We start from the raw sequence: 16,383 nt of genomic DNA on the forward strand, positions 1-16,383 counted from the left end.
ATCTGGCAAACAGGTTACACTCTAGGCAGTCTCTTCTGCTGATGTGTGTGTCTGGTAGCGGTACCCTATCTATCCTACAATTTTTCTTTCTGCAGGGTTAATACCTGCCTGGCGTCCAAACAAAAATCATTATCTTTACCCCTCTAACAATACCGCTACAGGGGTAGAAGCTGTTCAGGGTCCTGTTGGTTCCAGACTTGGTGCATCGGTACTGCTTACCATGCGGTAGTAGAGAGAACAGGCTATAGGTTGGGTGGCTGGAGTCTTCTTTTAGGGCCATCCTCTGACACTGCCTGGTGTAGAGGTCCTGAGCCAATTTCCTCCTACAACAGGACCCAAAGCACAGTTCCAAACTATGCAATAAATATTTAGGGAAGAAGCAGTCAGCTGGTATTCTGACCTATAATGGAGTGGCCAGCACAGTCACCGGATCTCAACCCTATTGCGCTGTTGTGGGAGCATCTTGACCGTATGGTACATAAGAAGTGCCCATCAATCGAACTTGTGGGAGGTGCTTCAGGAAGCATGGGGTGAAATCTCTTCAGATTACCTCAACAAATTGACAACTAGAATGCCAAAAGGTCTGCAAGGCTGTAATTGCTGCAAATGGAGGATTCTTTGACAAAAGCTAAGTCTGAAGGACACAATTATTATTTAAATTAAAAATAATTATTTATAACCTTGTCAACGTCTTGACTATATTTCCTATTCATTTTGAAACTCATTTCATGTATGTTTTCATGGAAAACAAGGACATTTCTAAGTGACCCCAAACGTTTGAAAGGCAGTGTATATAGAGCACCAGTTAAAAGTTTGGACACACCTACTCATTCAAGGGTTTTTCTTTATTTTGACTATTTTCTACATTGTAGAATAATAGTGAAGACATCAAAACTATGAAATAACACATGGAATCATGTAATAACCAAAAAAGTGTTAAACAAATTCTTCAAAGCAGCCACCCTTTCTTTGCCTTTGCACACTCTTGGCATTCTCTCAAACAGCTTCATGAGATAGTCACCTGGAATGCATTTCAATTAACAGGTGTGCCTTGTTAATTTGTGGAATTTCTTTCCTTAATGAGTTTGAGCCAACCAGTTGTGTTGTGACAAGGTAGGGGTGCTATACAGAAGATAGCCCTATTTGGTAAAAGACCAAATTCATATTATGGCAAGAACAGCTCTTCTAAGAAAAGAGAAACGGCAGTCCATTACTTTAAGACATGAAGGTCAGTCAATCTGGAAGATTTCAAGAACTTTGAAAGCTTCTTCAAACACCATCAAACACTATGATGAATGAAACTGGCTCTCATGAGGACCTTCACAGGAAAGGAAGACCCAGAGTTCAAATCAAAATCTGCTGCAGAGGATAAGTTCATTAGCGTTAACTGCACCTCAGATTGTAGCCCAAATAAATGCTTCAGAGTTCAAGTAACAGACACATCTCAAGATCAACTGTTCAGAGGAGACTGCATGAATCAGGCCTTCAAGGTAGAATTGCTGCAAAGAAACCTCTACTAAAAGGACACCAATAAGAAGAAGAGACATGTTTGGGCCAAGAAACACGAGCAATGGCCATTAGAATGGTGGAAATCTGTACTTTGGTCTGATGAGTCCAAATTTGAGATTATTGGTTCCAAACGCCATGTTTTTGTGAGACGCAGAGTAGGTGAACGGATGATCTCAACATATGTGGTTCTCACCGTGAAGTATGTAGGAGGTGTGATGGCGTGGGGGTGCTTTGCTTGTGGAACTGTCAGTGACAGCCAGCATGGCTTTTAAAAGCCAGAGTTCCTTTGTTAGGAAGGGAGAGCTTCTTGGTATGTCCTGTGTTGGTTGTTAGAGAGAGAGAAAGATCCAGTGTTTCGTTGTTAGTCTGTATAATTTGTATAGTATTTTGTAGCCGGTCCTGCTGACGTTTGTGTATGCCATAGGACTGTGTTTTTGATTAGAGAAATTGCTCACTTTAAGTTTGTATTATTCTGTTTAATTTGTTCCCAGGGGGGAAGGTACCTTGGGAGTGCTGAGGTAAGAGGCCTGCGGGCATACATATACCGGTAGTATTTACTATGTCTATGCACACTAGATAAGACCTGGGCGGACCATCCCCTGTATTTTGGTTAGTGCGCCAGTTGGTGCTAGTTAGGTAAGTTGTGGGTAGGTAAGGTAGGAGGGGGGGCTCTAACTTTTACTTTCTTTGCTTTGGTTTTGTCCAGCCCCTTTTCCCCAAATTACTGTGTGAAGGAAATAAATTCCCTGTAAATGGTAATATATCCTGCCTCTGTCATCCTTACCCGCACCTGCAGTCACATACCTCTTTCACTCCACGGGGAGTTGAGTGTAGCAGGGTGTTGCGTTCCCTCCAAGAGGCGTGCATAACAATGGCTACCACAGCATTCTGCAGAGACACGTCATCCCATCAGGTTTGTGCTTAGTGGGACTATCATTTGTTTTTCAACAGGACAATGACCCAAAACACACCTCCAGGCTGTGTAATTTTATTTAATTTTTTTTATTTTACTTTTATTTAACTAGGCAAGTCAGTTAAGAACAAATTCTTATTTTCAATGACGGCCTAGGAACAGTGGGTTAACTGCCTGTTCAGAGGCAGAACGACAGATTTGTACCTTGTCAGCTCGGGGGTTTGACAACCTTCCGGTTACTAGTCCAACGCTCTAACCACTAGGCTACGCTGCCGCCCCAAGGGCTATTTGACCAAGAAGGAGAGTGATGGAGTGCTGCATCAGATGACCTGGCCTCCACAATCACCCAACCTCAACCCAATTGAGATGGTTAGGGATGAGTTGGCCCGCAGAGCAGCCAACAAGCCATAGCCAACAAGTGCTCAGCGTATGTGGGAACTCCTTCAAGACTGTTGGAAAAGCATTCCTCATGAAGCTAGTTGAGAGAATGTGCAAAGCTGTCATCAAGGCAAAGGATGGCTACTTTGAAGAATCTCCAATATAAAATATATTTTGATTTGTTTAACACTTTTTTTGGTTACTACATGATTCCATATGTGTTCATTTTTTTTTATCAATAAAATGTATTTATGAAGCCCTTCTTACATCAGCTGATGTCACAAAGTTCTGCATAGAAACACAGCGTAAAACCCCAAACAGCAAGCAATGCATGTGTAGACGCACGGCGGCTAGGAAAAACTCCCTAGAAAGTCCGGAACCTAGGAAGAAACCTAGAGAGGAACCAGGCTACGAGTATTATTCTACAATGTAGAAAATGGTAAAAAATAAAGACAAATCCTTGAATGAGTAGGTGTGTCCAAACTTTTGACTGGTACTGTCCGTATATATATTTTTAAAATGTATTTACTTACTTGAATAGATTCACGTCTACGCCCATAAAGCGACCAATCTTTTGGAGCGAGGAGTTGTCAAGCGGAGGCACCGCTTCTGGTCGAAACGTACTGAAACACGTTGCGGCGGTGCTTCGCCCTGGCCTAGAGCAACCATTGGAGCAACCATACTCAGGAACGCTACAGAGCTCTGTAGAGAGGCAGCCAATCGTTTTAGAGATTACAGTGCCAACTTGGCGAAATGAGTCACTCAAATACACACTGCAGCTGCTCACGGTGACTATCCACACAGAGAGAGATTCTCTGATGGTGTTTTCATGAATGAGCTCTCTCGGCTGCGTAGTGAGAGGGAAAACCATTCAAGGATGCAGGTAAACAAATACCTACCTATCAACATTATCAGAGATGCTGGAGTCAAAGCACAATTAAGGCGCAGATTAGAGCACATTAATACTGAGACTGGCCCTTGTAAAAGTGACAAACCCTTGACGTGCTAAAATGGGTTCAGAGGATTAAACGGGGCCTTGGAGCAGTCTACAATCAAACAAGCGCTCTCTGCTACCAGGGTATTTCATTCTTTGTCTCTCTCTCTCTCTCTCTCTCTCTCTCCCTCTCTCTCTCACACGATCAAATGCATGCACACAGGCACACACCAAGGAAATACCTTAGCTCTGTCTGCTGCACCAAACTTGAATAAATCCAGTTGCTGTGGCAACATAAAGCCATTCCCTCCCCCTTCGCCCCTCACTGCCCACTCCCAGGCTCCAGGTGACACTCTAAATCAATACTATAGATGAACAGTTAAAACCTGCAGCCAACATCCACAGGGGTTCTTCTTTGTTTGAATCCCAAAATGGCTTCCTATTCAGTTCACTACTTTTGACCAGGCCCATTAGCCTCTATCAGAGCCTTTATTGGGCCCTTTGCTCAATTACTGACAAGCCTGGTTGGTTTGGGTGTCCGGGCCTGCCTGATCTGGGCCTTCCTGCTGCCCTCACCGCCACTCATCCAGATCCCAATAATACAATGGCCGTGGTTGCATAGTCCAGAAATCCATTCATCCTCCCTTTCTTGGAGTAACTACAGATCTTCCTTTCTCCCTATCACTGGTCAGGCACAGTTCGATATGTTTGAGAAAGTAGGGACGCGTTTAAGAAGCTCAAGGCCAGCATCTATAGAGGAAGTGTAACCAGTAGAATACAGAGGGTGTGATGCTGTCACGACTTCCACCGAAGTTGGCTCCCCTGCCTGTTCGGGCGGTGCTCGGCGGTCGTCGTCACCGTCCTACTAGCCGCCACCGATCCCTTTTTCGTTTGTCTGTTTGTTTTGTCTTATTAGTTTCACCTGTGTTCTGTTGTATGGCTTAATGAGCTTCCCTATTTTAAGTACGTGTACCCGCCCTTGTTTTGTGCGGGATTGTCTTTATGTTACGAGTGTGCGTTTTAGGTAGTGGTGGATATATTTTCGGAACTTGGCACCCCGTGTTGTTGGGCTTATCATTTTTGTGTGCCATATTAAACAGCACTTTTCACAACTGGAACTCTCTGCGCCTGATTCCTTCACCCACCTAGTCCCGCGTGACAGATGCTCATAGTGTAGCACGTTTATGTGGAATGCATTGAGTGCATTATCTATGGCTGACACATTTATTGTATAATCGTGTAACCAATTATGGAATAACCGTGAACTGAAAAAAAATCATCATAATTGCGTTAATACATTCATTTTAGGAGAAGGGTGGATTCAACTTTATATTCAAGTAAATATAGTTAACCCATTAGCAGTTTTACATTTTTACATGAAGTGGGTAAAGTTCATTATAATAGCAGAACGGCACGGTTGGGAGGAGAAGCTTAGTTTCCAATACTAGTTTCCAATACTTCCGAGCGGTTAAAAACCATTAAAAAATGTAGACACCAAAGCTGTGCTGCGTTTATTAGGTATTTCTTAAGGTATATTTTCAAAAATGGATTATGATGATTACAATCTAAAAAAGAAAATCTACAAAAATCACTGTGGTTATTTGCATGACAATTAATCAATATTCCATCATTGTCACAACCCTAGCCTAAACAGAAACCAGTGAAAACCTTTACCTTCTCAATTGGGTCAATCAGGTTTCCATATAACCCCAGGTTTTTAATCTTTATTTAACTAGGCAAGTCAGTTAAGAACAAATTATTATTTTCAATGACGGCCTAGGAACAGTGGGTTAACTGCCTTGTTCAGGGGCAGAATGACAGATTTGTACCTTGTCAGCTCGGGGATTTGAACTTGCAACCTCTCGGTTACGAGCCCAACGCCCCAGGCTACCCTGCCGCCCTAGGTTAGGACTGAGCCCTATAGAATCCCTTCCCCTGAAGGGGCACAACTAAGGAGACAAGAGAGAGAGGATGACGGATTTCAAAATAAAACAAAATGGCAGACAGACAAACAAGATAGATGAATCTCTGAGACGGAGTCGTCAGTTCTATCTCCTCTAATCCCTCAATATCAACCCGGACCTTTACAAAGATTCATCTGATCTCCTCTCTTCAAATGTCGCTCGCCATCGTTGTCTGTCTGTCCCTCAGAAAGGAGATAACAGCAGAAAAGATAGTCAGAGATTCTCAGTCTGCCCTCTCCTCATCCAAGAGAAAGAGGCAAGGGTTATGGCTGTGACGTCAGATGAGACTGACCTATGTTTGCTGGACATTTTGCAAAGGTCGTTCTGTTGTGTATAGGAGAAATGAACAAAGAAGGAGAAGGACTCAACCAAATTCATGAAAGCACATGATGTGCTTTACTTGGAACAACCTGTGTAACAATTTCTAAGTGCTAATTTTAGGGGCCTCCACAAAACACTATACCTGAAGTAAGCGAGTCCCCAGTCACATTCTGCGATGCAGACAGTGAACTAGGCAGTGATGTAACGTGAGCGTAACAACAACAAAAAATGATTGCCTTTCTTGCACTAACACTTGCACTTGTCTTTTCTAACTAGCACTGACTTTGCTAATAGCTGCTTAATTGCGAGAAGAAATTGCTTGCTATGACTAGTCACTTTACCCCTACCTACATGTACATTTTACCTCAATTATCTCGTCTAACCTGTACCCCCGCACATTGACACGGTGCCGGTACCCCCTGTATATAGCCTCGTTATTGTCATTTTGTTGTTACTTTTATTTCTTTTTACTTTAGTTTATTTAGTAAATATTTTCTTAATCTTATTTTTCATAACTGCATTGTTGGTTAAGGGATTGTAAGTAAGAGTGTCTACACCTGTTGGATTTGGTGCAGGTGACAAATACAATTTGATTTGATAGGCTATGTGCTTGTCTCACCTAACTACCTTCAGATGAATCCACTGTAACTCCCTCTGAATAAGAGCGTCTGCTAAATGTCTTAAATATCAAATGTAAAGAAAAAAAATAACACAGTCGATGGGAAATATTGGGCCTGGGCCTTTAAGGACACTGCATGCAGCCTCTCTCTCTGTCCACTCCAGTTGTCCCATGTGAGTATCCTATCTCCAATTACCAAACAGCTCAATCCTAAACTTTGCACTCCACCACCAGGCAGACCATAGAACTAGACTAGAATAACAAAGAATACATTGCCATGGTCTGAGGGGCTTTGTCTGGTCTAGTCATTCGATTTCTATGGTTCAGATCAAGCACACAGAACGTGTTAGGAGCAACCTTTTAATTTAGCGGTGTAGTTGGTTGAGGGGGGAAATCCCCTTGAGCTTCAGTACTCAGAGAGGAGAGGGTGCGGGAAGTTGGGACATGGTAGTATAACGCTGTATGTTGCAAAAAGGTTTAAGCAAGTAAGACATGAGAGCTACTAGTCAATTTCATCAAAGCCATTTTGTTGCCAAAAAAGTCCATGGATATCACAGAAAATAGTGTTGTTTATATTACGAAGATGGATGTGGTTAATTCTAGAGTAATAGGAAGCCATGTAAAAAGGCATCTTGCAGATGAATAACATGCATGTGAAATTCACACACACACAATACTGAAAAGTAGCATATTCCGTTTTTGCCACCCAAATATGTTTTAATATGGATCCAGGTAATTTATTTCCATCTAGGCCTACTACAAAGCTGGAAAATCTGTATACAGCAATGCTGAACCTCACTATTCCAAATAAAGCATATTCAGGCTACACAATCTGGAAACGGATAAAACCAGTGATTTCTGCCATGTAAAATGCAGTGTCTATTAGCGTAGGGTTAAGATTGTGGAGGGCACAATGGACAAGCGGGCTCGTAGGTACGAATGACAATGACTGAGGCAAACAATTCACGTATGTCTCCATGGGGACTGGCCCTACCTTGGCAGATGGGCAATCATTCGGAGGAGAGAAATCCAAATGATATGGGCTAATTCATTACATTAGTAATGGTGCCTATCTGTCATTCCTCCTTCAGTGGGGTCGGCTGAATTGGGGTGTATAAATCAGATGTGTGCCCTGGTCCCCGTTCATCCCTTTAAGGAAATGACACACTAACACAGGGCACGCACACACACACACACATACACAGAGAGACACGCAGAGAGACACACACACATACACAGACACGTGACACAAACACGTAGAAGCATGCAGAGACATGCATGCACTTAATCAAACACATACAAAAGAGCAAGACAGACTTCACTCTATATGACCCTCCGCTCTTCTAGTCGCCTCCTGTCCTATATAAGTATTCAACATAAGCATTCCTTGTGTGGACACATTGTGGAACTCAGAATAACAGACGGATAAAATCATAAATACATGCATTTCTTTTAAACGGCAGATGGCTTTCATGCAGCTCGTTTATGCTCTGAAGGCAAACATGGTTGAGAAAATGAGAACGTCAGAGGCGAGAGGAATGACACATCAGTCCTGCAAAATCCTCTTGCTGTCACATACCTATTGCCAGTTTACTGGGTTGTTTTTTTTGGTGCTGACCAAACAACACGTGGACATTTAAACAGAGCCAACTCTTACAAAGTTTTGAAGACAAACAGTACTCCTTGTTCTTTAAGGTAAACTTTGGAATGATTGGGTCTGCCTAGTGCCTAGTATCACCAAGGCCAACCTACACTAAATGACCAAAAGTACTCTATGTGGACACCTCCTCGTTGAACATCTCATTTCAAAATCATGGGCAGTAATATGGAGTTGTTCCCCCCCTTTGCTGCTATAACAGCCTCCACTCTTCTGGGAAGGCTTCCACGAGATGATGGAAAATTGCTTCAGGGACATTCTTCCATTCAGCCACAAGAGCGTTAGTGAGGTCGGGCACTGATGTTGGGCGATTAGGCCTGGTTTGCAGTCGGCTTTCCAATTCCTCCCAAAGGTGTTCAATGGGGTTGAGGTTAGGACAGTCAAGTTCTTCCACACCAATCTCGGCAAACCATTTCTGTATGAACCTCGCTTTGTGCACAGGGGCATTGTCATGCTGAAACAGGAAAGGGCCTTCCCCAAACTGTTGCCACAATGTTGGAAGCACAGGATCGTCTAGAATGTCATTGTATGCTGTAGCGTTAAGATTTCCCTTCACTGGAACTAAGGGGCCTAGTCCGAACCATGAAAAACAGCCTCAGAACATTATTCCTCCACCACCAAACTTTACAATTGGCACTATGCATATGCATTCGGGCAGGTAGCAATTTCCTGGCATCCGCCAAAGCAAAATTCATCTGTCGGACTGCCAGATAATAATAATAATAATAATAATAATTCATCACTCCAGAGAACGTGTTTCCACTGCTCCAGAGTCCAATGGTGGCGAGCTTTACACCACTCCAGCCGACGCTTGGCATTGCGCACGATGATCTTAGGCTTGTGTGTGGCAGCACGGCCATGGAAACCCCTTTCATGAAGCTCCCGACGAACAGTTATTGTGTTGACGTTGCTTCCAAAGGCCGTTTGGAGCTCGGTAGTGAGTGTTGCGATTTTCTTTTTTACGCGCTATGTGCTACGCGCTCCAGCTCTTGCCGTTCCAGTTCTGTGAGCTTGTGTGACCTACCACTTCACCTTTATAGGATGCCACGTTTTCAACAAGTCAGTTTGTCAAATTTGGTCAACTGTAAGTGCTGTTATTGTTACGTGGAAATGTCTAGGAGCAACAATTGCTCAGCCGCGAAGTGGTAGGCCACACAAGCCCACATAATGGGACCACCAAGTGCTGAAGCACGTAAAAATTGTCAGCACAATAACTGTTCGCCAGGAGCTTCATGAAATGTGGTTCCATGGCCGAGTAGCCGAACACAAGCCTAAGATCACCATGTGCAATGCCAAGCATCGGCTGGAGTGATGTAAAGCCTAGTTAAATAAAGGTTAAATGTTTTTTTTTTATTAAAAGCTCACTGCTATTGGACACTGGAGAATTGGAAATGCGTTCTCTGGAGTGATGAATCTGGGTTTGGCAGATACCAGGAGAACGCTACCTGCCACAATGAATAGTGCCAACTGTAAAGTTTGGTGGAGGAGGAATAATGGTCTGGGGCTGTTTTTCATGGGTCCGGCTATGCCCCTTAGGTCCAGTGAAGAAAAATCTTAATGCTCCAGCATACAATGACATTCTAGAATATGCTGTGCCTCTAACTTTGTGGCAACGGTCTGGTGAAAGCCCTATCCTGTTTCAGCATGACAATGCCCCTGTGCACAAAGCGAGGTCCATACAGAAATGGTTTGTTGAGATCTGGGTGGAAGAACTTGACTGGCCTGCACAGAGCCCTGACCTCAACCCCCATCGAATAGCTTTGGGATGAATTGGAACGCCGACTGTGAGCCAAGCCTAATCGCCCAACATTAGTGCCCAACCCCACTAATGCACTTGTGGCTGAATCGAAGCAAGTTCCAGCAGCAATGTTACAACATCTAGTGGAAAGCCTTCCCAGAAGAGTGGGGGTGGTTGTGACAGCAAAGGGGGGACCAACTCCATATTAATGCACATGATTTTGGAATGAGATGTTCAAAGAGCAGGTGTCCATGTACTATTGGTCTTGTAGTGTATATTGTAATAACATGTAGACCACTAAAGAATAATGCAACAAAAAAAAACTGTAGGGTTGAAAAGTCTCGCTGTCCCCGGTAGCAGAATATGATGGGTTGCGTAGCCTACCAGTCTAAGATGCAGTTCTTAGCCTATTCTTTCCGTCTCTACTGAAACAAATTGGAAATGGTGCATGCGTATATCCTGTAAATGCATAACATACCAGAGAACACAATGCGATGTGTCCGACTCCCCTGTTGGCCTAAATATAAAAATAGTTCCCGTTATAGCAACTAGAAAAAAAGGTAGACCCTGCTCCGTCAATTGACAGCGTGAAGGCTTGCCTTCTGCTGCACAAAAAGCGGCAGGACAAGAGGCAACATATGGGGGATGGTCCCAGGGCCGGCTCTAGTTTTTTGGGGACACTAAGCAAGATTTGGTTGGGGACCCCCCCACCAAGCGGATCAAAAAAAAGTCTGGCCCCCCTCTTGACGGGTAGAAAATGTATGTTTAAAAGTGTATTTCCTGCAATTCTACACATTTTGCCATGTGGAGGAGAGAAAATGTTGCAAATTTTTAACACATTTCATGCAATTCTACTATTTTGTAACTGGGCAGAGATATATATTTGCTGTTTCAAAGCATGTTTTCTGCATTTTGCCATGTTAATGATATCTGAGTGATATCAATGACCACCTGGAGGTCAGGGCCCCTGGATATGTGCTCTGCGTGCCCAGTCGGTATTCGGCCATGATTGCTATGAATTTAGATTACTGGCTAGACTAATTTAACAATCTAAAAAATGTTAACTGACATGGCTAATTGATACTACTGCACTGTTGGAGCTAGGAACACAAGCATTTCGATAACATCTGCTAAATATGTGTATGTAAATGGAGGCTGCTTAGGGGAGGACGGCTCATAATAATGGCTGGAACGGCGCAAATTGAATGGCATCAAACACATGGTAACCATTCCACCTATTCCACTCCAGCCACAAGCCCGTCCTCCCCAATTAAGGCAGCACCAGCCTCCTGTGACCAATAAAATTGTATTTGAAAACAGGAGAAACTGCTGAAGCACAACCAAATGTTGAATTTACACCTTGTGTGTTCTACTATTCTAACTCTCTATTCTAAATTGAAAAACAGACAGTTCCTAAACATTTTGGGGGGTGGGCCCCCTAGCAGCCTGGGGCCTTAAGCAACTTCTTATGTCGGTTATGCCTGGAGCCGGCCCTGGATGGTCCAATGGAAGAATAATGTTATGGTCTTTAAATTAACACCCCAGTACAAATACCGCTGGCTGAATCCCCACACAAGACGGGAAAATGTATCTGAAGCTTCCTGTAACGTAAAAAAAAAGGACGAGTGGTGGTTCAGGTTGAAAAGCACTTTGATAAGTGGTGTAAGCTTAGACAGTGTATACCTATTGCAGATATGTGTCAATTCATGTATTTGATTAACAAAAGTGCATGGCTATTTTACCCATAGGCTAATTTGCAAAAATGACGATGCGGAACAATAATTCCCTGTCTATCGGCAATTCCATTTAGTCTACTGCGCTTTTTCCGCCAGTTCAGTAGATGACGCTAAAGCTGCTAGGTCCAACGTCTGGGCATAAACGCTCTTGAACGCCTTCCGTCGTTCCTTCCGGTTTCGGTCCCCTAGCAAGTGGCAAGGTAGGCAAATGCCTAGCAAAAATAATCTGAATAAATCTAAGACATCTTACATTGTATGAAGCTGTTACTCTCAATTTTAGATAGATGTGTATGTCATTGTTGTAAACATCCACACATTTCCCCAAAAAGCCTAATATTATTCGAGATGTAGGTTAAAATACACAGGGTAGTCAAGCTACCTACAAGGACTTCCCTGCTAAGTCCTCGCATCACTTCATCTTTTATTTATTTTTTAAAGCTAGTGTGATAGGTAGTAACCACTGCCGGATGCAAGTCGTTACAAATGTAGTTTTATCATTAGACTCTAGAAGCCTGGTAAAGGTTTGTTACCTACCTTACATGGGAAATGAGCCCATAGTTGCCCGAAGAAGCTAGTTTAACGTTCCTACCGGCTGGGGTAACGTTAGTTGACATAAGTTAGGACTCCCAATCTTGTGACGTTAGTAACCTTACAATCTTGTAGTGGGCTGTTAGCCAGCCAGTATGTGGGTAGGTGGACATCCCTGTTATTTTGCATGTACACTAACGCTTGTCTCATTGTCGGTTGTGTGAATAGATGCTGATGCCCAAGAAGAACCGTATTGCCATCTATGAGCTCCTCTTCAAAGAGGGCGTCATGGTGGCAAAGAAAGATGTGCATCTGCCCAAGCACCCTGAATTGGCCGACAAGAACGTGCCCAACCTTCATGTGATGAAAGCAATGCTGGTGAGAGCCACTTGAACTTTAGGAGATATTGATTCTACTGTTTGAGTTTGTTGGTTCTGTCCTTTGAGACCGGTGCAGTTATTGTCAAGTAGTATGATGTCCACAGTTAAACTGTGGCTGTTGAGTTAAAGACTGGATTGTATCTGTGAATTCTGGGATTTTTGTTACTTGTTGATGTGCGTGGACAAAAGGGTCACAGTGATGAAATTATGTATATCTCTGGGGTATTCTAGGGGGGGTGCCAACATGACCATACTCGTAATCATATATGTAAAGTGACAGTTGATAGTCGGATCGTGTTATACTCGTGATAGGAAAAAACTGGAGTGTTTTTAATATGCCTAAATAGATGTTGGGAAAATACCTCCCTACCCATTCTCACCATGTCTGTTTCCTCAATTTGCAGTGGTTAAGTTTGCCATCACTTAGTCAAAATGCGCATTAGTGTTTAATCTATTTTCCCTACCCTTTCCCCACTTGTTGGATATTATGCTCATTGATAGTTTGCTGGCTAACATCCACACCTTGTGATTTATTTATATATATATATCAAAACAACAATGTAAAGTGTTGGTCCCATGTTTCATGAGCTGAAATAAAAAATCCTAGAAATGTTAAATACGCTTATTTCTCTAAAATGTAATGCACAAATGTGTTTACATCCCTGTTAGTGAGTGTTTCTCCTTAGCCAAGAGAATATATCCACTAGACAGGTGTGGCATATCAAGAAGCTGATTACACAGGTGCACCTTGTGCTAGGGACAATAAAAGGCCACTCTAAATAGGCCACTCCTCTAAATATTCACTTTTGATAACACAATTCTACAGAATTCTCAAGTTGAGGAAGCTTGCAATTGACATGCTGACTGCAGGAATGTCCATCAGAGCTGTTGGCAGAGAATTGAATGTTAATTTCTCTACCATAAGCTGCCTCCAAAGTCGTTTTAGAGAATTTTGCAGTACGTCCAACCGGCCTCACAACCGCAGACCACGTGTAACCACGCCAACCCAGGAACTCCACATCCGGCTTCTTCACTTGCGGGATCGTCTGAGGGGGGTGGCGGGTGCTGAGGAATATTTCTGTCTAATATAGCTATTTTTTGGGGGTAAAATTCATTCTGATTGGGTGGGCCTATGCCCTCCAAGGCCCACCCTCAAAGACGGATGGTTTAGAAACTCTGTGACAGAGATGAGAAACATACTTGCATGCACCCGAAAAAAAAAAAAAAAAAAAAGTTTACTCTGATATAATTGTGTCCAGAAAATTGCCCATATCAGTTACGATACTCATTTTGTCAGATGACTCGGCACACCCCTAGTGTATTCATTAACAGAAACTGTTTACTTCAATCTGAAAACGCTTTTCAATGAAAACGAGAGTTTCTATTGGACACATTTTATCTATGTCCCTCACCGTTTGGTTCCTTTAGTAAACAGTTTCTGTTGCTAAACGTTTTTCAACGGATTCCGACTAATGGATTTTCAGACTACAGCCACAGTTGGGTTACGGAAAATGTTTCCCTAGCATGACTGTTGGATCATGACTGTTGGATTTTGGGGCTTTGTCTTTATATTTTTTCATGTTTGTTTTTCAGTCCTTGAAGTCACTTGGGTATGTCAAGGAGCAATTTGCCTGGCGCCATTTTTACTGGTACCTCACCAATGAAGGTATCCAGTACCTGAGAGACTTCCTGCACCTTCCACCTGAGATTGTTCCTGCCACCCTGCGTCGCCAGATGCGTCCTGAGACCGCGAGGCCCCGGCCCAAGGGTACGTCCACATATAGGCTAACCATTTTCACACTAATGAGCTGCACTGTCCTGGACTGGTTACACATTAGGCTTGGGAATTGCCAGGAACCTCACAATACTTAGTTGCTGATACAATATGTATTGCGATCCTCACTTCCTATATGTATTACATTTCGATACTGCGATTTGATGTTTCAAACATTGCTGCCTATGTCTGCTTCAGAAAGACAAGGACGTGATCATTTTTGATCAGTCATGGCAATGAAAGTGATTGGGGGGGTGTTTACTATTTAAAAACAAGCTATAGGATGAAAAAATACAGGCATTTTAGCGCATATACAGCTGACTAGCGTTAGCTAATGCTACCTGGCGCTGTGTTCCAACCCTGGTCCTGGAGTACCACCAACAGTACACATTTATTGTAGCCCTAGACAAGCACACCTGATTCAACTAATCATCAAGCCCTTAATGAGTTGAATGAGGTGTGTTTGTCATGGGCTACAGCGATGAGATTATCCATATCTGGGGTGTATTCATTAGTCAGATTGTTTATTTTTACATATCGATACTTTGGTCTGGGTGACTCCAGTCCTGGGGGGCTGCAGTGTGCTGGCTTTCATACCAGCCCTGTACTAACTGATAAAACTAATTGTGGTCTTTGATTTAGACCTTGATTTTTTTGAATAAGGTGTGTTAAGAGCCAGGCTGGAACAAGTCTGTATACACTGCATCCCTCAAGAGCTGGACAGTGAGGACTATCGGATTTTGTACTGTATAGTCATAGGTGCTGATTGGACCCAAAACGGATGTTCCTTCCTGTGTTTTTGAGTCTGACATCCCACCCAGCTGAGCGTCTTTTCTTTTCCAGGTATGGAGGGAGAGAGGGGAGAAAGGCCTGCCCGCTTCAACCGTGATGGGGGTGATAGAGACAACTACAGAAGATCTGCTGCACCGCGTATGTATAGTTTTACAGAATCCCTCTAATCCTAACCATCGCTTTCAACCAACTGGGCATTTCACTATCTGCTGACTAGTGTGCTTTGTAGCTCCAAATATCTGCCTTGAGATCCAGTAGTTGGTGAGCACATTTGTTCTTGGTAATGACTTGTTTCCTCAACCTTTGTGACTAGTATGAATGGTGATTAAAACGTTTTGGAATATGTTTTGATTACAAGCTGGTATTTTCTTTACAGCTGGTGGAGACAAGAAAGCAGAGGCAGGTGCTGGTTCAGCCACAGAGTTCCAATTTGTAAGTACTGTATTGCCTAATGGTAATGTAGTCTGAAGCAGGTGTTCTCAACTCTGTTCCTGGGGACCGACTCAGTATGCTGGTTACCATGACAAGTCTGAATAATAAATTGTCAAGTTTATTGTATAGCCTACTGTTGAAAGGTTGTATACTGTACATCTATATGGTACTAGAATAGGCAATTCAAAGCCTTAATTGTTTGCATTTAAGTTGAGACTCAACGAAATGTCATTACCACGAGCAATTGTAATTGATTATACGCTATTGTGAAAAACAACATGCATGGGGCAGCCAGACGCACTGTTCTAACGCATTGAGTAAAGTTATTCGGGTAGACAAATTTGGGACATGTTTTGCTGACCAACTATCTTGTGATGTGGAAGCTTATCCTTTTCTTTGTTTTCAGAGGGGTGGATTTGGACGTGGCCGAGGACAGCAGCCTCCTCAGGAGTAAATGTCCATCAATTACTTTACAATAAACACACAACACAACTTTGTCCTTTTTATTTGTCAGTACTTTAAATATGGACCATTCTGGATTAATGTAGCATTGTTTGTGTGGACTGGAGATTTATTATTTTGCACACTACAGTAATTATACTAGCTAAAGCGTGGCAGAGGTTATTCAAAGTACAGTCCTTTAGTCAGGGGTTTATCAACAACCTATAGTAAATACAGGTATTAAAAGTGGAATACCAAGTAGCTAGA

General features: G+C 42.9%; 2 protein-coding genes across 2 annotated transcripts in view; one reads left to right on the plus strand and one right to left on the minus strand.

The window, feature by feature from the left end:
* LOC139413247 (protein kinase C and casein kinase substrate in neurons 1b) overlaps positions 1 to 10,565 on the minus strand; it is a 57,703-nt gene extending 47,138 nt beyond the window's left edge. Inside the window, exon 1 of the mRNA XM_071160393.1 lies at positions 10,512 to 10,565. The gene's annotated coding sequence lies outside the window, so the exon portion shown is untranslated. The remainder of the gene's footprint in view (positions 1 to 10,511) is intronic.
* Positions 10,566 to 11,880: 1,315 nt separating this feature from the next.
* On the plus strand, positions 11,881 to 16,167 carry LOC139413249 (small ribosomal subunit protein eS10-like). Its single transcript, XM_071160397.1, has 6 exons — positions 11,881 to 11,969; positions 12,526 to 12,675; positions 14,271 to 14,445; positions 15,295 to 15,381; positions 15,620 to 15,675; positions 16,082 to 16,167. The coding sequence occupies exons 2-6, from the start codon at positions 12,526 to 12,528 to the stop codon at positions 16,127 to 16,129; spliced, it is 516 nt and encodes a 171-aa protein (XP_071016498.1). The 5' UTR covers positions 11,881 to 11,969; the 3' UTR covers positions 16,130 to 16,167.
* Positions 16,168 to 16,383: the final 216 nt, after the last annotated feature.

This window comes from Oncorhynchus clarkii, chromosome 7 (genome assembly GCF_045791955.1).
Source record: "Oncorhynchus clarkii lewisi isolate Uvic-CL-2024 chromosome 7, UVic_Ocla_1.0, whole genome shotgun sequence".
Lineage (NCBI taxonomy): Eukaryota > Metazoa > Chordata > Actinopteri > Salmoniformes > Salmonidae > Oncorhynchus > Oncorhynchus clarkii.